General features: G+C 38.8%; 1 protein-coding gene across 10 annotated transcripts in view; it reads right to left on the minus strand.

The window, feature by feature from the left end:
• LOC122557152 (transmembrane protein 33-like) overlaps positions 1 to 22,912 on the minus strand; it is a 165,572-nt gene extending 142,660 nt beyond the window's left edge. For 2 of the 10 annotated variants that reach the window (XR_015758672.1, XR_015758673.1), the window contains exons 1-5: positions 22,790 to 22,813; positions 21,727 to 21,837; positions 17,418 to 17,545; positions 12,664 to 12,782; positions 4,109 to 4,203 (exon numbers count right to left, since the gene is read on the minus strand). Coding sequence is in view for 8 of the 10 variants with exons in the window: in XM_087992138.1 (XP_087848264.1) it covers positions 4,109 to 4,203; positions 12,664 to 12,782; positions 17,418 to 17,487 (284 nt within the window). In the remaining 2 variants the exon portion in view is untranslated. Of the gene's footprint in view, positions 1 to 4,108; positions 4,204 to 12,663; positions 12,783 to 17,417; positions 17,546 to 21,726; positions 21,838 to 22,481; positions 22,569 to 22,789 lie in introns of those variants that run through there. The other 8 variants (XM_087992138.1, XM_087992134.1, XM_087992140.1 and 5 more) reach the window with 8 other exon arrangements.
• Positions 22,913 to 27,545: the final 4,633 nt, after the last annotated feature.

Below are 27,545 nucleotides of genomic sequence, written 5' to 3' on the forward strand. Positions count from 1 at the left end.
AAGAGAGTTAAAAGCTAGAAAAAAAAACTACGTGACAGCACCAAGTATTCTGAAAAAAGATACAATGTAACGTGTTCCAGCTACTGGGGTAGCTAGTTGCCTGGAAATGACAGAACAGATTCGAATTAGGCCAATCAGTTTAAATTATACCCTGAAAAATACCAAACTCCAATCCAGTTTGAATTTAGTATATTGACAATCTTAAAAGCCAATGACACAACCCAATGCTTTGGGGGTACAAGACCAGGGAAAACTGAACAGTTGAGAGGAGAACTGCCAAGCCACAATCATGTAAAAAGACTGCCTGAAAAATAGCTCTCTCAAAAGATACTTTTAAATCGATCAGTAACCTGTGAAATCCCTAAGAAGAAACAAAGATTTGACATTTGATTGGTTTTTTTCAAAAGTTGAATTGCGGTGATTCTTAACTGGGGGGGGTTCCAGAGTTTACTGGTCTACTATTATAGGAGGGAAAGTAAAAGATAGGAGAGAAAAAGGACTTGTAAGTAGTTGTTAGTTAATTATTCTCTCTTATACTTTAAGAAATAAACTTGTTAATTTTTACTTTAAATAGTTCTTGGTCTCAAATTTTCACAGGTTACTGCATGGGATGACTCTTTTCTATGTTGCTGGTTTACAGTAAGCAAGAGAGTTTATCCCATGTTGTAACAATTGTTAAAGTTAACAAGTACAATGAAAAAAGGATTTTCAAATCATGCAACTGAAATGACATCTGTTCAAAACCAATGATTACACATACACATAATCATGGTTATGACAGATAAAAGACAAATGGTCTAACATCTCCTACAGTGGTGGGCGAAGGGGGGAGGGGGAGGAGATAAACAAAATTCTGAAGTTCAAGATTCCACACCACAAAGTGCAGATTTATTTTCGGTCCTTTGATTTTGCAATGCTGACATGCTGTTGTCTGCAGACTGATGGGTGCTCATCTGTCCTGCCCTGATAAAGAACAAATGAACCAAGTACGAGAAAACAAGATGCTTTCCATTTGCAGGCTCTGGATATTTCTTTTCCTCTGCAGCCCTTGGCACTGACAACATTTTAAAACATTGCAGCTGAACAGTCAGAGGGCTGTTATCAGGCTAAATCCTTAATTTGAAAGATTCTCAGTATTGCTTAGACTCAAATTCTCCCTTTTACTACTTCAAAAAGAAATACTGTTTTTGGTCAGTGTTTGACTTCCCTTTTTTGAACTGCATCATTTGAAGCCGGTATTCCTTATTTCTTGACTGAAGTGCTCATTCAATGTCCTTCTCTTTGTAATTTTCCCCCTCATTGCTTCAAAATCCAGCATTGTATCACACAGCTCAACAACATATTGTCAGAAACCTCACTGTTTTTTTTTAAAAAACATTTTTGGTTGAAACTGTGAGCTAAGAGTTGAAGGTGACTTTTGGACTGTGGGCAGTAGCTTGTTTTCTCGTAAAACGCAAGAACAAACAAACTGATATTTGTTTGGAGTATCTGGCCTGAATATTAATTGCAATTTGATTTATGTTTAAAGAGCGCTGTAAACATTTCAGTTCCAGAAATGCATTTTACTCAAGTTTTGGCAAATGTTTCATTGTTAACAAGGTGCCATCACAGACAGGCCAGTGCCAACCAGTTTAACAGAGAAAATGTTAAAACAAAAAGCAGAAAGAGAAACCAAAGTTTGAACTGTGTTTTTTGTCAGAAGGATTGTAGCTGTCAAAGCCACAGGACAGAAGTTTCATTGCTCCCCATTACCTCTAATCATCAACTTATTGAAAGTTCATAGAATAGAATTTTAGTTATAATTAAATGACAATCCCCCTGAGCCCCAATAGAAGCTGTACGCATTCACTGGTGTCACTTCAGAAATCAAGCAATATACAATTCCAGGTGCCTGTGATATTACACATTGTCAAAACTACTCAACTGAACTGGCCAGATACAGCTCTTTCAATTTTCTTTTAACTTATCCCTTAACTATGTCTGTCTGTCTCTCCACGAGAGAAAGGGTTCAATTTTGAGGGTTACTGAATGTTTTAGTTATACAGTGTTGCAAATAAAAGGAGGGGAAGACTGATTTGATTTGTCGATCTTTGAATCGCAACATGCAACTGATTTTCAAATTGTACAACTCTTCGCGAAATGTCGATTCTCCTGCTCCTCGGACGCTGCCTGACCTGCTGGATCTTTCCAGCACCACACTCTCAACTCCTTTTTTCACTCATAGCATTCCAATTCCATTTCAGTTTATAGTCAATGAAAAATATGCTCTTAGTGTATATTAAAAAAATACACATTAACGGTGTTTAGACAAAAGGAGAAAGCTTGGACTCTCTAGGTTCCAAGATATTACAAGAGAAGGGTGGTTCATCATAAGGCCCCAGATGCAGTATTGCGTACAGTTCCAAATGCCACACTTTAGGAAAACATGAATGCATTGGAGAGAATACAGAAGATATGCACAAGAATAGTTCCAAGGGTGAGAAGCTTCAACTATGCCAATTGATTGGAGAAGTTGGGATAGTTTTCCTTAGAGGAGAAGGCTAAGAGGAGATTTAATTGAAGTTTTCAAAATCAGGAGTGGTCTGAACAGAGTAGACAGAGAGAAATCTTTCCCACTCAAATTAATCAAGAATGAGGGGGTGCAGATTTAAAGTGATTTGAAAAGTAGCGAAGACGATTTGAGAAAAAAATCTTTTCGTGCAGGGAGTGATTAGGGTCTAAAATGCACTGCCTCAAAGTATGGTGAATGCAGGTTCAATGGAGTCATAAAGAGGGCATTAGATTATTATTATTTAAATATTTAAAAATGAGGATTATGGGGAAAGGGTAGAAAGGTGTCAATAAACTATGATGCTCATTCAGAAAACTGCAAAGTCATGATGGGCTGAATGACCTTCTGTACTGTAAACAATTCTGTGACACTTGGGTTGGAAAAATATAAAAAGTCATTTTTCTTTAATATGGGAGAGATTGAGAAATGTTAGTATTCAAGTTGACCTGGAAAGTTCTTGTGCATGAATCATAAAAAGTTTAGCCCTCAGGTACAGAAGGAAATTAGGACCGAAATGGTACATTTGTCTTACTTATCAAGAGGAGTGAAAAAAAGTGTGAAAAATTACATAAAAGGAAACTGCAGATATCACACACAGAGCACTCTCTACAATTTGGTCTTTTATCCAAGGAAGGATATATTTACTTAACCGAGAATGTGAGAAGGGCTAACCATGCCAATTACTGGGATGAGAGGATTGTTCCTTGAGAAAAGATTGAGCCACTGGACGTGAATCCCCTAGAATTCAGGCAAATGAGAGATGATCTCTTTGAAACAAAATTATAAGAAAGAGGATAGAATCATAGAATGCAGACAGTGTAGTTAGAGGCCATTCAGCCCATCAAGTCTGCACCAAACCTGCGAAGACCATCCCACACACTCCCCGTAACCCCACATTTACTATAGTTAACCCAACTAACCTGCCAATCCCTGATGACATCCCCTTGGTATACGTATGAAGATAGGAATCTGTTGTATTTATGCTGAATGCTGTTTTTTGATTAGAAATAGTGAGATGATTTTAAAAAAACACTGCAGAAAAAACAAACTTTTCCAACCAACTGGAAGAGTAAAGATCAGTACAGAGGTCAAAATAGTAATGGGAAATAGAAGACAATCACTATCTTGGTCTGACTAGCAGCAACTGATCTCTTCTAGTTTAAGATATTACTTTGTCACAGGGCACTGAAAGAAATCTGAGAATTTTCAGTTACATCATGCAGTTACATGTAACAATAATTACTATTTTGAATCTTAATGTACATTTCAAAACAAAGCAGTTCCAAAAGTTAAAACCCAATTATGAAAAAAAGTTTAGCTCTGATCATAATTTGAAGATTAACAATTCATTCTATGATTCATTTATAACATTCCGAGCTTTCTAACAGAAAGTATCATCAAGTTATTTTGGCCAGTAAAGTCTATAGCAACCTTTTCTAATGAATAAGCATTGTACTGGATGCTACAGCCAACTTAAGATTTCAGGGACCTAACATTCTCAATATTTTGCCTGTAAATATTACAATCATTGCAAACATGTAATACACGTGTACCTACCCCAAGATCGGAAACAGAAAAAAGAATGTTGACATCAGCGTAAATATTCGAAGCAGCCACATGATAGATTCGATCTTGTTGCTCATCATGAATTTCTTTTATCGTTATATGGCAGGAAATAAAGAAAACAATATTATTATATTTTGTTTAAAAAAGAAACACTTTATAATAAGTAATCTCTATCTAAGTGGGTATTACTGTGTGGGATGCCCCAGGAATCAGTATTGGAAGTGCTACAGTTTCACATTTACTTAACAACCTAGACCCAGAACTTCAATTCAAGTTAGGCAGCTTAGCAAACAATATTAAAGCAACGGGTTAGTGGGATTAAAAGGAACAACATGGACAAGGCAGAATAAACTGGACAAAATGGCCAAGTGGAAAAGCTTCAGATGAAATTTGATGCAGCTGAATATAAAGTACTACAGATATAAGGAGAAATGGGCAACAATTGGCACTGACAGGGGTACAAGGAAAACTAAAAGACGTCTGAGAAACATAGTAGATCTAATGTTCAATGTGTTTAACCGACACAAAGCAAAATCGTTGGACTAGTCAGCCAAATAACCACAGCAGTCATATAGAAGGCAAAGGGAAATCATCATCACTATGATATTCAGCCTCTGGATGTACAAGAACATTTGTGTCTTAAAACTCTTAGTTAGAAAGGAAGATTGAAGAAATTTGGGATTCCCCATTTTAAAAGCTGACAAAGGAGCTCTAAAAGCTTGCGATTTCAAATAAACCTGTGAATGGCAACCTGGCGTCATGTGACTTCTGACCTTATCAATCCCAATTCAACACAGGCACCTCCATATCATAAAAACTTTGTCTTTTAAGTTACACAACATTAGAAATGGTAACCAAGAGATAAATGTGAAATATCTTTTAAATGAAGTAGTACGCGCCGATTGAAGTAATAAGTTTAAACTTTTCTTCATAGAGCAATGAACACACAAATTGGGCTCTTGAATAGATATTACAATAGGAACTTTAACATCATTCTAATCAGGAAAACAAAGAAAAGTCAAATGACTTTTCTGACCCACCAATTATCCTGCAATTTTTCTAACATTCTATTTCTTGTCATACATCAAGCAAAATATTTGGAACCAGGTCAGAAAAGAACCCAGCAGAAAAATTTAAATAAGAATATTTCTTCTAAAAATGTTTGAGGCAACATTGAAAACCATTCTATTTCCTGAAATTTACATTTTTATGGCTTATAACATCCAAAAGTGTGCAACTTCTTCATAATGAAGATAAATTAAGGGATAGGGGGAAGAGTGCGGGTAAGTGGTGTTGAAATGCTTATCAGTCATGATTGAATGGGAGAGTGGACTCGATGGGCCAAATGGCTTACTTCTACTCCTACGTCTTATGATCTTATGAACTAATATTGTCTAAATAAAACAGAGATGACAGTCCATGTAACGGGTGGTGTGATTGCAGAATTTGAACTAATATGTAGGAGCCAGGGATGCATGCTCTTCCCTTCACTCTGGTTGTTTTTACTTGTTAAAGGAAAAGGATACATTCACCCTGAATTTATGTCATACCGACACATTCTATAGTACAGCATTTTGAGAACGTAAAATGGGAAATTCCGCTGACATTCATAAACAGCTATGTTTTATGAGTTTATGAAGGCTGTGTTTGGTTATTGCTTTGTCAGTTCTGGTTCATTTTAAATACTTGCCAAAATGTGACACCACGTACATTTGAATTAGCAAACATAGTCATCAAAGCAATTACTGCACTTTCTTGGTTTGTACTCATGGAAGAGGTACAACCCGGTTTATTTACTCATCTGGAAATTTCAGGATCAGACTAGTGCAAGAAACAAATTCCACCAACCCTAACAACAACAATTCATGCCAAAATTTTGAGAATCATCGTAACTCAACTCAACATAAAGCAAAATGCAAAAACTGGAATAAAACCAGCAGAAAGAAGTGAACACGACTGGACCCAATGAAAGAATGGAAGTTTTGCCTTAGAACATAGAACAATACAGCACAGAACAGGCCCTTCGGCCCACGATGTTGTACCGAACATTTGTCCTAGCTTAAGCACCTATCCATGTACCTATCCAATTGCCGCTTAAAGGTCACCAATGATTCTGACTCTGCCACTCCCACAGGCAGCACATTCCATGTCCCCACCATTCTCTGGGTAAAGAACCTACCCCTGACATCCCCCCCTATACCTTCCACCCTTCACCTTAAATTTATGTCCCCTTGTAACACTCTGTTGTACCCGGGGAAAAAGTCTCTGACTGTCTACTCTATCTATTCCCCTGTTATTTTATAAACCTCACCCCTCATCCTTCGCCGTTCCAATGAGAAAAGGCCTAGCACTCTCAACCTATCCTCGTCCGACCTATTCTCCATTCCAGGCAACATCCTGGTAAATCTCCTCTGCACCCTCTCCAAAGCTTCCACATCTTTCCTAAAGTGAGGCGACCAGAACTGCACACAGTACTCCAAATGTGGCCTTACCAAGGTCCTGTACAGCTGCAACGACTCTTGAATTCAATCCCTCTGCTAATGAACGCTAATACACCATAGGCTTTCTTACAAGCTCTGTCCACCTGAGTGGCAACTTTCAAAGATCTATGAACATAGACCCCAAGATCCCTCTGCTCCTCCACCTTACTAAGAACCCTACCGTTTACCCTGTATTCCGCATTCTTATTTGTCCTTCCAAAATGGACAACCTCACACTTGACAGGGTTGAACTCCATCTGCCACTCCTCAGCCCAGCTCTGCATCATATCTAAGCCCCTTTGCAGCCAACAACAGCCCTCCTCACTATCCACAACTCCACCAATCTGCGTATCGTCTGCAAATTTACTGACCCACCCTTCGACTCCCTCTTCCAAGTCATTAATAAAAATTACAAACAGCAGAGGACCCAGAACTGATCCCTGCGGAACTCCACTTGTAACTGGGCTCCAGGCTGAATATTTACCATCTACCACCACTCTCTGACTTCAACCGGTTAGCCAGTTCTCTATCCAACTGGCCAAGTTTCCCACTAACCCATGCCTCCTGACTTTCTGCATAAGCCTACCATGGGGAACCTTATCAAATGCCTTACTAAAATCCATGTACACGAAATCCACTGCTCTACCCTCATCCACATGCTTGGTCACCTCCTCAAAGAATTCAATAAGACTTGTAAGGCAAGACCTACCCCTCACAAATCCGTGCTGGCTGTCCCTAATTAAGCAGTGTCTTTCCAGATACTCATAAATCCTATCCCTCAGTACCCTTTCCATTATTTTTCCTACCACCGAAGAAAGACTAACTGGCCTATAATTCCTGGGGTTATCCCTATTCCCTTTTTTGAACAGGGGCTACCTGTGAGATTGAAATCAGAATAATACAGTGCTTCTACAATTAATTCTCTGATAATTTGAAATTTACTTAAGTTGACACAAGAATTGCGATAGAAATTCTGTCTAACACTATTAAGGACAAAAGCAGATGCTATGCCACAACTGCTAAAACACCAACTTCAACAGAATTATTGTTTTCACTCTTAACCAATAATTATAACAGTAACGACCTAAACAAATGCGTTTGTTCTGGATTCTCTCTCGATGCATCACAACATGGCTTGGCAATTACTTTTCCCAAGACTGCAAGAAACTATAGAGAGTTGTGAATATAGGTTGGGCTGGAGGGGATTTAGAATTTCCAAAAATAAAAGACCTGTACCCATATTTGAATTGGCTGTTAGATAGTCAGCAACTCTGAAAAATACCTACCAGCAGCTCACTTTCTCAACTGGAGAGACAAGGAGCAATGTAAATTTTAAAAACAAAGGATGGTGTAAGCTAGGTGCCTATCGTTCAGTCAGCAATTCTGCTGCGCAGTGTGTGAAGCAGTCATACAAATTTAAAAGGCCATGTCAAGTCCCCTGTCAACAACCATTTAGACAATTTCAGCTCTGAAGTAGTAGTCAGCCTGAACAAAATTTACAGACACTGGTATTCAGTCACCCTTTATTGACACACTAATAGTCCTTGACTTTAGTACTGCCTCCTTCAGAGTCAGGTACCAGAGTGTCAAGTACTTCTGACACTCACCCTTTTTATCTGTCAGCCAGGGTTCCCTAATATGACCAGATTAACAGGCCCAACAAGGAAATCATATTCTATATGATGCCCAGCTGGCCAACCTCATTACAATCACTACAGTCCTTACAATTTACCCTGTAACTGAGGTACCATTGGGAAAATTCAGTTAAAATCCAAATTTTTATCATTGTCTGGTATTTCATACTGGAATTGGGAGATAGGCCAAAGAACTCGGCTAAACTGTGAAGACCTGTCACTACAATAATGGTCCTAACACCATCATCTTGTATGCTCTTACGAAACAGTCACCATTTGAGGAGGGTACCCAATATATGCATTTGACTATGAAACTATGCTCAAGTCTGAAACAGTACATTTGAGAAAGGAGAAAATGAGACAAAAATTTAAAGACAAAGAGGACAATGGAAAGTCACAATTACAAAGGCTTCTGCTATGATCCTGCAGACACTAAGAAAACAAAAACTGAGAAAATTCCCTACAGCAGCCTGAACACTTCCAGAAGTTCAGATTTTAATAATGCGTTTCACCTAACCCACCCTATTGATTACTTGATCACTTTTTCTTGTATAATTTATGCAAGGTCACAAAGATTTCCTTCACATTCATTCCTATTCTAAACTGAAGTGAATTTTAAAATGTATGGTTCTATTCAAAACTATAGTTTTGAGTTTTCTCCTTTCACCAACCATATCTTGCCTTGATCCATCACTCCTTTGGCACTTTCTCCTCCTTTGAGCATCTCACTTTGTTTCACTGCTCTCACCTCATATATAGTCAACACTATTTGCTACCTTCGCAAGTATGGAATTTTTTAGCATCAAGGATCTACTGTTCCTTCCTCAGTTTCTACTCGAATGATTTGTCACCCTTTGTGATTTCAACCTCCATCTCAACTCATTATGTTCCCTCTCTACTGAATTCATGCCCTCTTAACCTCCCCAAATCTTTCATTTCAGAAAATTCCCAACCTAGATTCATGGCCAATCCCTTGACCTTGCCATCATTAGTCCCATTGCACTAATTACAAATAGCCATCTCCAATCACCATTTATCACTCTCAATCCATGTCCCCATTCCAAACCCCAACACCATCCCCTTAATTTGCTCGTGGAAAAAGAACTAATTCCTAATTTACTTACAACTGTACTTCAAAAATCACAACTATTGAATCTTTGGCCCTGTCTAACAAGACTTTTGCTGCGACTGATTACTCAACTGCACCCAAAACTCTGATTATTAATACCCAATAAAACCATTAAGTTCTCTCATCCTGGCTACTCTCACTGGTACAGCCTTCACCTTTGCTCCCTAAAATCTATGGGACACAGATTGGAAATGATGTGGCAGAAAACTAGTTTAACCATCTACTATCAGACATGGCTACATCACATAAATGGATCCTTTTCTATTTTGCTAAAGCTCCTCAGGATCATCTGGGAATGCAAAGGTAAACCCAGAGGATTATTTTCTCTCCTGCAAACTATCACCACACCCAGCCTGTTCCTCACCCACCTGGCCAAACGTCAATGCTCCACCCCACCTACACAATGTTTTAGAGGTTCCCTCGCCTATCTCGTCTCATGCCCTCTGATGTGAGACAATTGATAATTAAATGCATACTAAAAGCTTTAGAATAGACAAAACATAGCTACAAGCACCTTATCTAAATAGTATGGAAAACGCAGCCAATACTTTCAGCATGGTATTAATTCTGTGGGAATCTAGCTAAAATGCAAGTTATTAACATTGAACAACTTTCACAAGGATGAAGGTAATAAAGACGCAGTCAGGATGGCGATGTGAAGCTACAGTGAAAACAACACTTTACAAAATTAGAGGAAATGAAAGGGACACCAGTAACTGGTATCGCTTTGCTTATTGCTAACTCTATGTGAAGTAAATGCTGAGTTTTTTTATTGTCAACGATAAGTGAATTGTAAAACATTATGACTACAACTAACCAACCAACTGTATTTTGAGAAATGACTTAGTGGACTTTTACCACATGCACATGCTCAATTTAAACCTGTAATAACTGTACCCAAGATTCAAAAGTAACTGTTTTAAAAATCACAACACCCTCTCAAAATCCATCTTGCTCATGAGACACTCAGCCCATTCACTTGACCATATTCCAACCAAATCGAACACTCAATGTCCCCTTCCAGTCTACTCTTAGCGATACTGCTAGGAATTTTTTTCCGCTTTAGGTGTTGTTTCTTGTTCCTTTAAACAAGAACCTTGTTTCTTCAGATCTGGAGCACACTACCAAAGAATGTATTTGAGGCAGATTTAATGGTGGCTTTCTAATCAAACTTGGATAATTATCTACAGGGAAAATTTTGCAGAGCTACAGGTAAAAATGCAGGTGAATGGGACTCATCAAATTGCTCGAGCAAACATCTGGCATGGATGTGACAGGTCAAATGGCACCATCTGTGCTATAACCATTTAACAGCATTACTGAAGCATTATAAAGCATTGTTAGACAACAAGTCACACGATGCAACATGAGGGCAGGGGCCGAAAGCATAGTCAAAGAGACAGGATTAACGTAGGATTTCAAAGAATAAGGATGGTAGAGAGTCAGAATGGATGATAGGGAAAATTCCAGCAATTGAAGTTTTAAGCAGCTGAGGTTACAGTTGCCAATAATGAAGAAAATATAAAGCAGAAATGCATAAGATGACAGATAATTGCAGGTGATATCTTCAATATAGGAAACAGTAAGGACATAAAAAGATCTAAAAACAAGGTTACGAATTTTAAATTCAAGGCTCTGATTGAACAGGAACCAAAATAAATCAGCAATAACATGGGTGATAGGCGAACACAAGCTGGTGCACACAAGGACACAGGCAATGGAGTTTTGGATGACCTCTGGTTCAGGGAAGAAAAAAAAAAAAATGGGAAGCTAGCAAGGCATATATTAGTATAACCCATAAGACCAAAAGGCGTAGGAACAGAAATTAGGCCATTCAACCCATCAAATCTGCCCTGCCATTCAATCATGGCTGATAAGTTTCTCAACCCCATTCTCCCACTTTCTCTCTGTAATCCTTGATATTCAAGAACCTATCTCACAGTCTTAAATATACTCAATGACCTGGCCTCCACAGCCTCCTGTGGCAATGTATTCCATAAATTCACTACTTCCTGGCTGAAGAAGTTTCTCCTTATCTCCGTTCTAAAAGGTCTTCCCTTTAAGGCTATTCCCTTCTAGTCTCTCCTATCAACAGAAACATCTTCCCAACATCTACTCTGTCTAGGCCATTCGGTATTCTGTACATTTCAATTAGATCCCTCCTCATCCTTTTAAATTCCAAGTTTAGACCCAGAGTCCTAAGACGTTCTTCATATGTTACGGCTAAAGGTCAAAAGCAAAGGCAAGAGAAAGAGTTTCAGCGGCAGATGAACTGAGGTAGGAGTAAAGTCAGACAATAATAGAGGAGGAAAGAGGTGGGCTTAGTGATGTCATGTTTATGAGGAATTAGCTCATCATGAAGTCAAATAGAAGACCAAGAATGCAAACACCCTTGTTTAGATTCTGACAGTTTCTGGGGAGATGGATAAGAATCTGGATCTTGGACTGAAGACAATGGCTTCACTGCTCCCAATACTTAATGAGAAGAGAATTTCTGTTCATCTGGTATTATTTGGGAATAAATATACCATGCTCCTTTAACTTACCCATTTATTCAATAACCAATGAATCACAATTTTCCAGGAATGACTACAGCATATCTGGAAATGAGTTGATTTAACTTGATAATGAAGCATAGGCACTTGATTTAATACATCAAACGGGTACAAATAATATAACAAACATCCTCTTAAAAAGCAATTCAAGAATAAATTAACCATATTTCTTCAGAACCGGGAATTATCAGTTAATTCCAGTGTATGGAATAAGCTGCCAGAGGAAGTGGAGGAGACTGGTACAAGTAAGCCAGTTAAAAGGCATCTGGATGAGTACATGAACAGGAAAGGTTTAGAGGGATATGGACCGAGTGCTGGCAAACGGGACTAGATTAGGTGAGGATATCTGGTCGGCATGGATGAGTTGGAACGAAGGGTCTGTTTGTTTCCGTGCTGTACACCTCTATGACTCTAAGTCATGAACAGAGTGGAACTTCAAGTATAAGTGCACATAACACCTAAACTCATGCAGTCATAGTTCAATAAGGCTATACTTAAAGTCATTTTCACTTATTAACTATTATTTAAATAAAAACAAAGACCAGACAGAAATAGATCATTAGAAGTATTTTTCTACGCTTAGTTTCCTAGTCTATTACACAATACTGACAGTTCAGAATTAGATTAGAATGGCTTTTGTCCTTCAAAGTCAATTGTTAAAATACAAGCTAAAATCATACTCTTTACTGATCAGGTCAATCATTTATGATCAATTGATGAATTATAGAAATAGAAGATAAACGCTTACCGAGACCGAAACTGGTCTGTTTGTTTTAGTACCACCATTGTCAACATCAGGACATCCACTTGGGTCAGTAGATTGCGTAGATTTATCAGTTGAGCCTTGCTCTGCCATTTCAAAATTCTCTGATTTGAACCAAGAACACAACATTAGCTTTCCAGTGCAAAAATTACCTTCTTTTTCTTGTATTTGAAGAACTTAGCAACCTTTAACACGGACAAATATCTCATGGAGCTTCACAGAGCTGCAAAAATGATTTCTGTGCTATTGAGGAGACATTAAGAATAATTAACAGCTAGGTCAATTAAGTTGATTTTAAAGAAGGGTTTTGAAGGAGGCAAAGTATTTGAGAGGGGGATTAGGCCGAGCGGATTGAAAGTGTAGCCAACAACTAAAGGGGAGTGATGAGGCTAACAAAAAAGGCTGAGATCAGAGCAGCAGAGTGCAAAACAGCTGGGCTAGAGAATTGTATGGATATCATAAGCAAAAGCATCAAAGGGTAAAAAGAGAATGATTTGTGGATGAGGATACACTGCATCTCAGCAAATATAAAATATAAAATATGAAAAACTGAGTTTAGGATGGGCTGATGTCTAAAGACAACAAAAGGGTGGAAAACTGAATAGAACATCAATGGAACAGTTTTTCTTTTTATTAATTCTTTTACATGATGCAGGTGATGTTGGCTGGAGCAGCACTTATTGCCCATTGCCAAGTACCCTGCTGTAAGCATCAAGGGCTGAGGGAGTATAGATACGAATCACTGTGCCTGTTGGAAGGGAGTTCCAGAATTTTGTCCCAGTGACAGTGAAGCAAGTCATCAGGATGTTGTGTGGCATTGTGGGGAATTGTTCCCATCCAGCTGCTGCCTTTGTCTTTCTAGGTAGCACAAGTCATGGTTTGAGAAGCCACTTGTGGACAATGTCAGGCTCCAGCACATTATGACCTGCCAGACAATACTTGAAAGCTTTAGCCAAAAAGACTGATATATACCATATGAACTTTGGCCATATCTGCTCCAAACAGTCCCGAGACTGGAGCAAAAACATAATTGAATATGGGCACTCACAGCCATCTGGGAAATTTGCATATCCTTTTCTGCAAGGATGGATAAAAGAATTGATAATTTACCAGCTGACTCATCTTTGTCATACCGTGGATGAAAATGGACATTGAAAGTGAATGCGTGTTAAACAAATGCGATCCCATTGACCTTTCATTTCTTTTGATGGCTTCTCATTCAAACCAGCCAGGATGAATTTCAAAGTAACAACTGACAAACAAGATGTTTAATCAATACATTTTCTTTGGAAGTAAAGACAATGGCAGGTGGATTTTTGCCACACCATGTTACTTTGCTGTACTTCTGCGAGGTATGATTTGTCTGATTAGCACACAAGGCAATACTTTTTACTGTCTCAGTACATGTGATAATAATAAATCAAATTTAAGCAAAATCTGCTGCAGGCTTTTATGGACCAGGCCAGACCCCCACAAAATATTTTCAGTAGCCTAGACACTAACTTTTTCTTATTTTAAAGATAGGTGTGAAATAAGGGGTTGCAGGTGTGATGCAACTGGTCAAATCACTTGGCTTGAAACGAAACAGAATTTATTTAAACACTATAGTTCAAACACAAACAAAAAAAAGCAGAATTTAGGATAACTTAGCTATTGGAAAACTTAAATGACCTGATTCAGCAACTTAACTAATTAACTGTTCCAACGTAGTAACAGCTCATAAACACATCCTTTGGCAAAAAGGTAAATTCAAACACAGATTCTTACAGGAAGAAGGGAACAACATGCATAGAGATTTCAGAGAAAGTCTGTTGGGAATCATTTACTGAAGCTGGCAACCCTTTTGGATCTCACACATCTGGTAACTGATAAAACTAAAAACACTAGAAAGCCCTGAACTGGGAGAACTGGCCACTCCCCTTCCATTGTTAAACTGTTTTAGCTTTCTAGCACCATAGACTTTTCGGCACCTCTGCCTTTACAACATCTCTTCAAAAAACCGATGACAAAATCACTTTTTTAAAGTGACGGCATCGTCACAAGGTCCAATCTAGTAGCTATACTATTCAAGACACAGCCATATCAGGCACTTGATGGATGTTGAAGTCCCTCAACTGACATATATTCTATGCCCCTACAAGTCTCAATACTTATTCCAATTATTGCTCAACATGGAGAAATACCGATTTATCATCTGATGAAGGTGTGTGGAAGAGGGACATCAGTAGAGGACAGTTAGCAGGAGATTTACTTGCTCGGTGCTGACCTGACGCTATAATATTCCATTGGGTCAGGATTTAATGTTGAAGACTCATGGGCAATACAGGTGATACCAGAGTTAATTGTGTAGAACTGGAAGCAAAGCCATCAATGGTGAATCTCTGATTACAATTAGATATCCATGAATAGAATCAGCTAAGTAGCATTTCCAGCCAACTGACTAAAGGTGGAAAGGCATTGGAGGAGGATGGCATAATCAATTGAGTCAAATATACAGATCAGTGCAAGAATGACAAGCATAAATAAATTTGCCTTTCTCACAGTCACATCAGATGTTACTTATGACTTTAGAGAGCCATGTCAGTACTGTGCCAGGGTGGAAATCGAAATGAAGGAACTCTAAAGATAGATCTGCAAAAGATAGGCACATATTTTCTTCAGGAGTGATTAGTAGTTGCGTAGTAATTGCAAGCTTTTTTATTAAGGAGCGAGCATTACAGACTTGAATATCCTTTTGAAGTCATTGGCCTCCTTTCTGTTCATTTAATTGTGTTCTCCTCCTTGAAATCTAAACCATTAAGATAGCAGAGCAACAGTTCCAAAACTATTTCTCGGAGAATCCACCACATACCTTCCTCATTCCTTCACCACTACTCGATCCTCTGTCACTCAGCCAGTATTCATACTGCTGCTACTGCTCCTTATGCACATAGGTTTCAATTTTACTGCCAAGCCGAATTTGGCACTTTAATTAACACTTTTTGGAAGTGCAAATAATCACAGCCATATTTCAAACTCCGCAATACAAAGTTTCTTTATGGAGCAATAAAAAGGGGAGTTTGAGACTGAGGAGCGTTAAGAATTGTGTGTTAAGGGGCCCAGCCTCTGACTGGTTTTTGTGCAATGCTGAACTGATGTGTGCACCAAGTGCAGCTGAGGAGAAGAAACAGCCAGAGCCTGCAAACAGAAAGCATTCATTTCTCCCTCTCTGTGTAGGAAAAACTGAAAACCTTGAAAGCTTAAAAGAAAGAATTCAAAAACAATGATACACTGAGTCCCACTGAATTGAGCAATGTCATCACCTACTGCCAACAGCTGTAAAATCAAAAGGATTGAGTGAAAATAACTTTCCACTTGGCGCTTTGGACTTTTGATCTTCAGAATTTTGTTTACTCTGACTATATTTTCCCCCACCCTTAATGTGTGTCTTAAACCATTTGTCTTCCACCTGTTTTAAATTATGAAGTGTGTGTGCATTTACAAAGGTTTGAAGAGCTATAGTTTAGGTTTCATAGTAGTAGATTAAAATCATTTCATATCTCTGCTACTGTTCAAGTCACGTGTTAGGCTAAAGAGAGTTATTCTTCCTTTTCTGACTAAATCTGTTGCAAATTGCTTTTATCCTGAAAGCTTTGGCCATATAGCTGTTCCAACTTCCCTCTGAGGTTTGCCACATGCTGACTGTATGCTAACACATTTGACTTCCAAAATTAGAAGTCATACATGCACAGACCTCAGACGGCCATACATTTAAAGAAAATTAGAGGGAGTATTGGCAGCCAGTCAGTCAGTAAGGCAAATTGATCATTTTGGAAGTCTCACTGGGATTTTATTTGTTTTGTGATGGTTTGCTGAACAGTGGAACACAATAATAATTTTTCATTTCATCTATTCATGGAATGAGGGCTTTACTCGTCCCAGTTAAAGTCTGAATTTCAATGCCGATGGAAGACTTTTACACTCCCTTTCACATTTGCTGAAAGTCCCTTCACATGCTTGTTGACACCCATTTCCTCTATCACTTCCCCTCCAAGTGTTTTATATTCAGCCTGGTTCTCACTTGCAACAAACTAACATCTGTCAGATAAATCATTTTTCTGCTGAAGTTTATCCTTTCACCATCCACCAAGTTCTAGCTTTGATTGCTAGTCCTTTCCCCCTGTTGTGCAAATATACCACGTCTGCATCCAAATAATTCTTTTTAAAGATAGCCAATGCTAAATAAGAGATTTTCCAGCCAATATTTGGTTGTAGTTTAACTGGGTCAGACCTGTTCTCAACCCATTAACAGCAGCTCTTCTCCAATTAAATACTTCTATTAAACAGTGTTTCTTGTCATGTTCAATAGCTGAACAAATCTTAGCATTCTCTAAAAATATCCTCAAGCTCACGCAATACATTTAATCTGCTCAAACTTTAGTGTAATCCACGATCACAATGCCAGTGGCAAAAAAAACATATTTATATTGATAGCCAGATAGATCATGTCAAGCATGCTCTGTACCCAACATACTAGGAAGTGGCTCTACATTGGACTTTGACCTTCTAGAGCATCTAAGAAAACAGCAGCCAAGGTCAAAACCAGAAACAGGGAGAAAGTGAGGACTGCAGATGCTGGAGATCAGAGCAGAGAGTGTGGTGCTGGAAAAGCACAGTAGGTCACGCAGCATCCAAAGAGCAGAAGGATCAATGTTTCGGGCATAAGCCCTTCATCAGGAAACCAGAAACAATTTACTAACCGCACAACGTTGATTCAGATGCTTTTGCCACACCACTAGAGACTTCAGCATTTGACCCATCATATGCCATTTGCAGAATACTGTCCAATCGACTAACAAAGGGTATCACAAACCCTTAATGCTGACACCTATTTAAATACAACAATGTGAACCAGAACTTGAGACCTCTGTTTGATAGCCATCCTGTCATCGCAAACATCTCTTCTCCTCACATCCATTGACTGACTAAAACCCATAAGCTGTTTGAAACCATGAGTGCTCACTTATCAATCCATAACCTGTCAAATCATCTACTACACATAGACCCAAAGTCAAACAGCACGGAAACAGACCCTTCATTCCTACCAGTCCATAAGCCCAAACTAAACTAGTCCCACCTACCTGTTCCTGATCCTTCCAAATCTTGCCTATTCACGTACTTATCTAAATGTCTTTTAAACGTCATAACTGTAGCCGCATTCACCACTTCCTCAGGAAGTTCATTCCACACATGAACTATCCTGTGTGTAAAAGATTTGCCTCTCACTTTAAAAATGTGCCCCCTCATCTTGAAATGCCCCCAAGTTCCATCTCAGTACTTTCATGAAAAATAATTACCAGCGGACATGCTTTGTATCAAGGAAAGAAATTTGGGAATCCACAAATGTTTCTTTTTTAATAAATCTGTCAAATTACATGTTTTGAAGTACCATGGCAAGAGCAGTTCTTGCTAAAGAGGTTCAGAATAGGTCATGGCCCATATGCAGCTTTTATGCATTTGTGGAGGGACACAAACAAGACTGCACATTACTGAGTAGTTCGAACTCCTCAGACTAAGTGACAAGTTTTTCAACTTCAACTTCACAAATGAGGCAGCTATTGCTTGGCTTGGAAAGATTTACATTATCTAATTTAAAATAAAAATCACCAGAACTAGATTTGGCAATGCTTCTTTCCTCCATGGACTTGACATGTACTAATCTACAAAATTTTGATGCTTTATGCTTTGCATGATCTCACATCCACCTTATCTCATTTTACCTGACCAGCACATATTTTTCTTCCTTATCAACAGACCTAGCTTCCTCTTCAGTCCTCTGCCAGCTGTCTCAAATATTCCACATGGTATTAAGTTCCATATTCAAACTACATTCCGGGTCAAAATAAACTTCCCTTGAAATCCTCATTGAGTTCACAAGTGACCATCTTAGATCTCTGGTCACTCAATTTAAACTGCTCGATAAATAAAAATGTTGTGTCTTTGGTTACCAGGGATTTCACATTCACCTCCTTGCTCTACCCCTCGAAACCACCCAGACATTTTCTTGCGATTTTTGATGCTACTTTTTAAAAGTTATACTTTCATTCTCTTTAATTCATTTTTTACATTATACAGTATCTTTTACATTTGTGTTGACACGTATGGTATCTGGACACTGACAGAAACAGAACCAGAAGAATTCATCAATACCTTCAATAATTATTAATCCTCCATTAAACTGAAAGCTACAACACACAAGGAAAGCATTAATTTCCTAGATAATATTTATTGGCACAGAACAACAGATTAAAATAAAAATATGTTTCCCCCCATATTACTACACAAAAAAAGCCATCACCCTCACCACACTTTCTAGAAACTGGCAAGGTCACATCCAATACATTCCCATCATATATATGCAAATCTGCAATACTTAACCAGGCAGTTACTACGTTTCTTACTGTATCTCACTTAAATGTAATACTTAGCACGCATATTTTACAATGTATTTTTTAACCCTATATATTTGCTCCTGAAACTATACAGCCTTAAGTTAAAGATCCCACATTCATTTGCAAGCAATTCACTACCTCAGTCATTTTAGTTATCTATTCACAGACACCACCTCCCACCTGGAGCCTTCTTCTCTCATCTGAACCAAACTTGGAACCTCTACTTCCTTTCACATAATTTCTCTCCTTTTGAATCATTTCTTCAAAACAAGGGAGGGTACGGTGACTCAATGCTTAGCACTGCTGCCACACAGCGTCAGGCACCTGGTTCAATTCCAGCCTCAGGCAAATGTCTTTGTGGAGTTTGCACATTCTCCCTGTGTCTGCGTGGGTTTCCTCCGGTGCTCTGGTTTCCTCCCACAATCCAGAGATGTGCAGGTTAGGTGAATTGGCCATGCTGAATTACCCACAGTGTTCAAGGATGTGCATGTTAGGTGCATTAGTCAGGGGTAAATGTAGAGTAATAGGACAGCAGAATGGGCCTCGATGGATTGGTCTTCAGAGAGTCGGTGTGCATTTGTTGGGCCGTAGAGCCTGCTTCCACACTGTAGGAATTCTATGATGCCAAGTGCCACACACACACACACACACGCTCCAATTAGGTTTGTTAACTCTTTCAACTCCGATCATTTGATAGTTCTATCAACGGAAAGATCCAAAGTTATTATTGACTGGTCTTCATCAAACCTATATTTATGGTATTTTATTCAATCTAACAATCTAGAACGATAATTCAGTGCAGTCTGAGGGAGTGTATCATCTCCAAAAGAGACTTTACACAAATCTTATCTGCTTTGAGATGGATAGAGTAAAGTTCCATTCCAAGGTAGAAATGTGGGGTAAAACAAGGGATGAATTCCCAATTATTCTTTGACTCATAACTGTGTGTTTGGAATCACAAAAGATTGAACAAACTAGATTCAAGGAACCATTTCTCCTCATAAATTTTAAAGGACAAAACATTAATATTTTAAAAATATTGAAAGAAAACAGCAAGTATGGGGAACTTTTGTTTACAAACTAAAAGAACAGAAAAAACGTACAGCAGATTACTGGCCTGAGAAACAGACAGGTTCAAACAACAAAGATGGATTGGTATTAGAAACAAGCAAACAAATTCTGTGGATAACTGGGCTAATGACTGCAACAGTTTTGATTAGATTGAATTAGATTAGATTCCCTACAGTGTGGAAACAGGCCCTTCGGCCCAACAAGTCCACACCGACCCTCCAAAGAGCAACCCACCCAGACCCATATCCCTACATTCATCCTTGACTAATACACCTAACACTATAGGCAATTTAGCATGGCCAATTCACCTAACCTGCACATCTCTGAACTGTGGTAGGCAACCGGATCACTCAGAGGAAACCCACGCAGACACGGGAAGAACGTACAAACTCCACACAGACAGTTGCCTGAGGCAGGAATTCAACCCAGGTCCCTGGTGCTGTCAGGCAGCAGTGCTAACCCACTGAGCCACCGTGCCGCCCTGCCTGAAACTTTCAAATTCAAAGAACAGCAGATATTTCATCCACTGTCTGGCCCAAACTTCATCCTTCAACCAACACCAAAAAAAACATACCTGGCCATTTGTACATACATATCTATTCGCAAGATCTTCTTGTTTGCAAAATGATGGCAACATTCGCTAATGCTGTGATACATATTTTTTGAAATGCAGTCACAATGATGACCAGAGGATGTAATTAGATGCTAGCTAGTAGCAAGGTTAATCTTTTAAGAGTGTTGTAATCAATTGTTCAGATTAATTCAGATTCCTCCGGCCACCATTCTATTCCTTCCTTTTACCAATGGTCTCTTCATTCACTAAACTACACTGTCAATGTATGATATGTACAGTCCTTTAAGTCGATCAATAAGCTCACTAAGACAGATTTTAAAATTACTACTGGAGGATAAAAACAGTATTAGAGGAATAAATAATCATTAAATAAAAACCAAAAGAATTGCAGATCCTGTAAATCAGAAGCAAAAGCAGAAATTTCTAGAAAAGCATTAACGTTGAGTCGAGTGACCCTTCCTCAGAACTGTTACGCTAACCATTAACTGAAACATCAATTCTGATTTCTCTCTACAGATGCTACCAGAATGAACTTTTCAAATAAATAATTATGCTGGTTTCCAAAATAGGTAGCAAATATATAACGCCTGCTTAACACTCAATCAGCAAACTGGCACTCTATTCCACTATTATCTTCAAATCTTATGAAGTAGAAATAAAAATCTTCCTTTCAATTAAAGTTTATATGTTTTCAATCCTAATCAACAATGTGACCAACAACTCAAATAGAATTATTAAATGTGAAATTATCACTATTCCTGTCCCTATCATGAGACATTTAATTGATCACCATTATCAAAAATGTTTCCAATTGTCCAATTACTAAGCTCAAATATTCATGCTCCTCTGGGAAACATTCAATACTACCAAGGCTAGTTCTATCAGAAATTTCAAATCTGCACATAGAACTGTAACTATAAGGAAAATCATTTTTGTTTATTAAGTGATCCCCATTTAAATATCAACTCTCACCTGTTTCCTCATTCAACGTTCCAAATCTTCACTCCTTCATAGAGGTCAACATCAGTGCACACTGGGAAAACTGTTATCCTAAATTGTTGTTTACTGAGGTGGGAATTCCTTCTTTTATCACAGGGATGTTCAGAAAGACAGAACATAATAGATCCATATAAAATTACAAAATGTGATTAGTATTTAATGAGATAAAAATTGTTCCTCCAGCTTCAATCTATAAACAGTTCCTAAACATTGCCATCCAGAGGCACTACACCATCGCATGAGTTCTGCATTAAATGAAATCAGACATGTGAACTACCAGTAACAAAATAAGCCATCAGAAAAAGTATCAAATGTTGTCAATTTCTTTCAACTAAAGACTAAGTTATCATAACATTTCTCCTACAAAGAATGTTAATCCAGCTTCTTTGAGAGTGTATTCTTTCTTAATGCAAGTCATCACCAAAATTTCTTCACTGCAATCCTGTAATTCTGTGCTGACCTGTCATAGATGTATTATAAAACATCACCTGTTTATTTTTAAAAATGCTATTAGCTGAAAAGTCAACACAGAAGTGATATTTCGGGCAAAAGCCCTTCATCAGGAATGAGCCCCTCATTCAAGCAGGATGCTGCCTGACCCGTTGTGCTTTTCCAGCACCACCCTAATCTGGACTCTGATCCCCAGCATTTGCAGTCCTCACTTTCACCCACAGATGTGAGGGGTCGTTCCAATGCCAGTCTGTTACTAGGCGTTTTTAAACAACTACCTTATTAAAGGAGGAACAACTAATCGAAGACTGAGGTTCACGTGCAGCACCCATTACTGAAAGACTCGCGAGAAATATAATGCTAACACGTTTACAAAAGCTCCTTAAACCTGCCGGGTCGCAGCATCATGTGTAACGTCCCATCACCGCACTCTGCTGCGTTGCTAGGGGCAGGGGCAGGAGCCGGGCCCATTCCTCCCCCCCCCCCCCTTAACCCGCCCCCGTGCCGACAGACTGTACTAACGACGGCGGCGTCGGCCCCCCGGCTACAAGACGAAGCTCAGTTCCCCGGTCCCTGCAGCACCTACCTTCAGTCAGTTTGTGGACAGCGGCCTGGAGACTGCTCGCGACCAACAACCACCGGCACGCTCTCAACCAAACACAATGGCGGGCCGCTGAGTGACAGCCCTCCTAGCCATCCACAAGGCCGCCTGTCCCCCCCCCCCCCCCCCCGTTGCTGGACAGCTGACCAATTAACGACAGGTCCTCACGAGCAGGTTAGGTTGTCATCAACCCGAGATGGAACGGTCGGACATGTACGCATGCGCTCCCAGTGCATCCTGGGGGCTGTAGTCCATACAATTGCAGAAGGGCAGGATGATATCCCCACAATTATTTTCTCATAAACCTGTTCGGAGAAGATATGATTGCACACCTCTGGAGAAGATGGGACTCGAACCCAGGCCCCCTGGCACTATTACCATATCAAAAAGACCCAGCAGGATCAAATGCCCATGGGAGGAGGAATTAGGAACTGCTGAGGTAGTTAGAGTTGCTAGGGTTTAAATTAAGTAGAAACAGAAAATATTCTATGGACTAGATTTATAGTGAATTGACACATTTGCACAGTGTCAAGCAGATCAGAGTTAAGGGACACTGGTACCCATACCGGGGAGAAAGGGAATGGGATAGGTTCTACTTAAACTGGACGAAAACCAGTATCTTGGCAAGTGAAATAACTAAGGTTGTAAACAAGAAATCTAGGAATGGAATTCAAGTGAAGAAAAAAAATAGAAGTCCAGAGAGAAAAATCAAGACGATAGATAGGAGCGTTTAGCATGAATTTATCAGTAATTATCCGTGAATGAGGTCAAAGTCAGGAAAAATGGTCTAATTTAAAAACAAATAAATTCATTGTATCAGAGTTGCTGGTTGACTCGATAAACTAATGGCAAAATAAAAATAAAAATGTATGAAGATAAACAAAATAGAAAATAATTAGCTCTTATAATAACAACATAAGGACAATAGTGAGGAAGGATCATGGCTCAGAAGATCAGAACGTGGTTATGTTGTGGTGAGCAGTGCTATCTCAGTGCCAGGGACCCAGGTTTAATTCCAGCCATGGGTGACTGTGTGGAGTTTACATATTCATCCCATGTTTGCGTTTTCACTGGGTGCTCTGGTTTCCTCCCACAAGTCCAAAGATGTGCAGGTTAGGTGGATTGGCCATTCTAAATTGCCCCATAGTGTCCAGGGATGTATAGGCTGGATGAATTTAGCCATGGTAAATGAAGGGTCATGGGGATAGGGTGAGATGATACTTGGAGGGTCGGTGCTCTTGATGGGTCTAATGGCCTCTGTCTGCACTGTAGGGCATCTATGATTCAATAATTCTAGTAGGATAAACAAAGCTAGAGATAGGAAGTAACTAGAGCGGAACCCTCTCTACAGAACCCTCAAGATAATAATGATCTTGGAGATATCATTAATCATACCATACTGGGAACTTAGAACAAAACAATGCAATAGCCATGGCTTCACATAGACTGAACTAACTAAATTGGCAAAAAATAGTTTGTGGGATAAATTAATGAAATGTATTTGAGATAGTATTCTGAAATATCATGGAATCTGCAGGATAAATATTGGTTTATATTTTATGAAACACTAAAAAAAAAACTGTGGATGCTGGAAATCAGAAACAAAAGCAGAAATTCCTCAGATCCTTTCACTTCCGAGGAAGCGTCACTGGACCCGAATCATTAACTCTGATTTCTCTCCACAGATGCTTCCAAACCTGCTGAACCTTTTCTGAATTTTGTTTTTAGGGGATTTATATTTTGTTTTGTGTAATGACAGAGGGTTAATTAATAACCCTTTAACAAGGAATTATCTATAAAAGAGTGACCATAATATGATGCAATTTTACAATGTGTTTTAGAGTAACACATATAACTGTTGTGCAATTCGGGCATCCTTCCTATCAGAAAGATGTTGGGAAACTTGAAAGGGCTCAGAAAAGATTTGCAAGGATGTTGTCAGGGTTGGAGGATTTGAGCTATAGGGAGAGGCTGAACAGGCTGGGGCTGTTTTCCTTGGAGCGTAGGAGGCTGAGGGGTGACCTTATAGAGGTTTACAAAATTATGAGGGGCATGGATGGGATAAATAGACAAAGTATTTTCCCTGGGATCAGGAGTCCAGAATAGAGGGCATAGATTTAGGGTGAGAGGGGAAAGATATAAAAGAGACCTAAGGGGCAACTTTTTCACGCAGAGGGTGGTACATGTATGGAATGAGCTGCCAGAACAAGTAGAACAATTGCAACATTTAAGAAGCATTTGGATGGATATGGACCAAGTGCTGACAGGTGGGACCAGATTGGGTTGGGATATCTGGTCGGCATAGACGGGTTGGACCGAATGGTCTGTTTCCATGCTGTACATCTCTAGGACTCTATATAAATTCCAAACTAGTCCATTGAATGCAAATAAAGCCTAGCACTTGGATATAAGGAGCAGTTTGTTCAGACTGGAAAATTAGATTAAAAGACATGATGGAAAATATAGAATGATCAAAATTCTAAGATATATTTAATAATATTCAACAGGTATGCTATCCATTGAGAAATTAAACCTTCAGGATAAAAGTGATCCATCCATGACTAACAAAAAAGATTAAGAATAGTATTAGATTAAAACAACATCCTATAATATTATGAAGAGAAGGAGCAAGCTTGAGGAATAGTAGAGTTGTAGAAACTAGCAAAGAATGAACAAAACTGGTTGAAAAGGGGAAAAAAGTTTGATGGTAAACTAGTAGGCAATGTGAAAAAAAATTGTAAGAGCTTATAAACATAAAGGAGGGTTTCCTAAAGGCTAAGACAGGATATGTTATATCACAAAATAAGGAAATAGCAGAGACATTCACAATATTTTTGTATGGTCTTCAGTGGAAAACACAAAAAATATATGAGAAATAGTGGGGAACAAGGACCAAATGTAAGTGAGGAACTTAAATTGATTGGTATTAGTGAAGGGAATGTACTGAAGAAATTTAAAGAACTAAAAGCTGACAAATCCTCTGAACATAATGACTCAATGTCCCTTTATTCACAGCATGTTACTTCCAAAACGAACTCAATAAATTGGTTTCCCTGTCACAGAACCATGCTGACTCTTCCTGATTATCTAGAATTTTTCTAAATGTCCTGCTATATCTCCTTAATGATTGATTCTAACTGACACCATGACAAATGTCGAATTGGTCTCTCGTCTCCTGTTTTTTGCCTCCTTCTCTTCTTGAATAGAAGAGCTATATTTGCTATATTCCAGTTTGATAGCACCTTTCCAGAATCCAGTAAATTTTGAAAAATACACAGTGATGCATATAGACCTCTTCCCTAGGACTCTAGGATGAAATCCATCAGCTTCATGGGCTTCCCAGCCTGTAGCTCCATTGATTTGTTTGGTACTGCTTCCCTGAAATTGTATTTTCAGCAAGCATCTCTCTCTCTCTTCCACCACTGATTTTCAGCAATTACTTGAATGGTCTTTATATCCTCTATAATGATGACAGAGGCAAAATATTTGCTTAGTTCATTTGTAATTTCCTTTTTATGCACAATTAACTGCCCATTCTCATTCTCTAGAGGACCAACACTCACCTACTATACTTATCCAATACTGTCTCAAATTTTAAATACCTGTCAAAACAGGTATCCACCTTGTTGTGGTTCTGTTCGCCGAGCTGGGAATTTGTGTTGCAGACATTTCGTCCCCTGTCTAGGTGATGTCCTCAGTCCTTGGGAGCCTCCTGTGAAGCGCTTCTGTGATCTTTCCTCCAGCATTTGTAGTGGTTTGAATCTGCTGCTTCCAGTTGTCAGTTCCAGCTATCCGTTGCAGTGGCCGGTATATTGGGTCCAGGTCGATGTGCTTATTGATTGAATCTGTGGATGAGTTCCATGCCTCTAGGAATTCCTGGCTGTTCTCTGTTTGGCTTGTCCTATAATAGTAGTGTTGTCTCACTCGAATTCATGTTTCTTGTCATCTGCGTGTGTGGCTGCTAAGGATAGCTGGTCGTGTTGTTTCGTGGCTAGTTGGTGTTCATGGATGCGGATCATTAGCTGTCTTCCTGTTTGTCCTATGTAGTGTTTTGTGCAGTCCTTGCATGGGATTTTGTACACTACATTGGTTTTGCTAAGGTATCCACCTTTACATCTCTAGCTAGTTTTCTTTCATTCTCTGATTGCTGTCTACTGATTAATATTTTAGCCATTCTCTGCCATTCTCTCTATTTTGTTCAATCATCTGAACTGTGACTCATCTTGCATAACTTAAAGAAAAGTATAAAGTTTAATGCATTCTTTAATGTTTTAGTTCACCAGGAATGGTGGCTCCTTCTTTCAGAATTTTTCTTTAGGGTAGGAATATTGTCATTCTGCAATTTTTGAAATATCCTCTTAAATGTCTGTATAGATCTATATTCTAGCCTAGTATCCCAGTTCATTTTAGCTATCCCAGCTTTCATGTACAGATTATTGCCTTTATGTAAGTTTAACGTATTAATTTTAGAGCCATTCTCCTCCCTTTTAATCTGGATGTGAAAAACAATTTTATTTCAGTTACTGAGATCTAACAGTGTCTTTACACTGAACTGATTCACTAATCTTGTCATACTATACAATACTATAGTACTATAGTATGTTATGGGATAACATACTCTCTGGTCAGTTCCAAAAGCATTGCTTCAAAAAACAATCTCCTCATCGAAGCTACTGTTGCAAATTTGATGTCACCAGTTTTTGTGAAGAATAAAATCAACCATGCTATTGCCATCCTTTTC

Source organism: Chiloscyllium plagiosum, unplaced genomic scaffold (genome assembly GCF_037043375.1).
Source record: "Chiloscyllium plagiosum isolate Xiang-an unplaced genomic scaffold, Cpla_swu_hap1 HiC_scaffold_11, whole genome shotgun sequence".
Lineage (NCBI taxonomy): Eukaryota > Metazoa > Chordata > Chondrichthyes > Orectolobiformes > Hemiscylliidae > Chiloscyllium > Chiloscyllium plagiosum.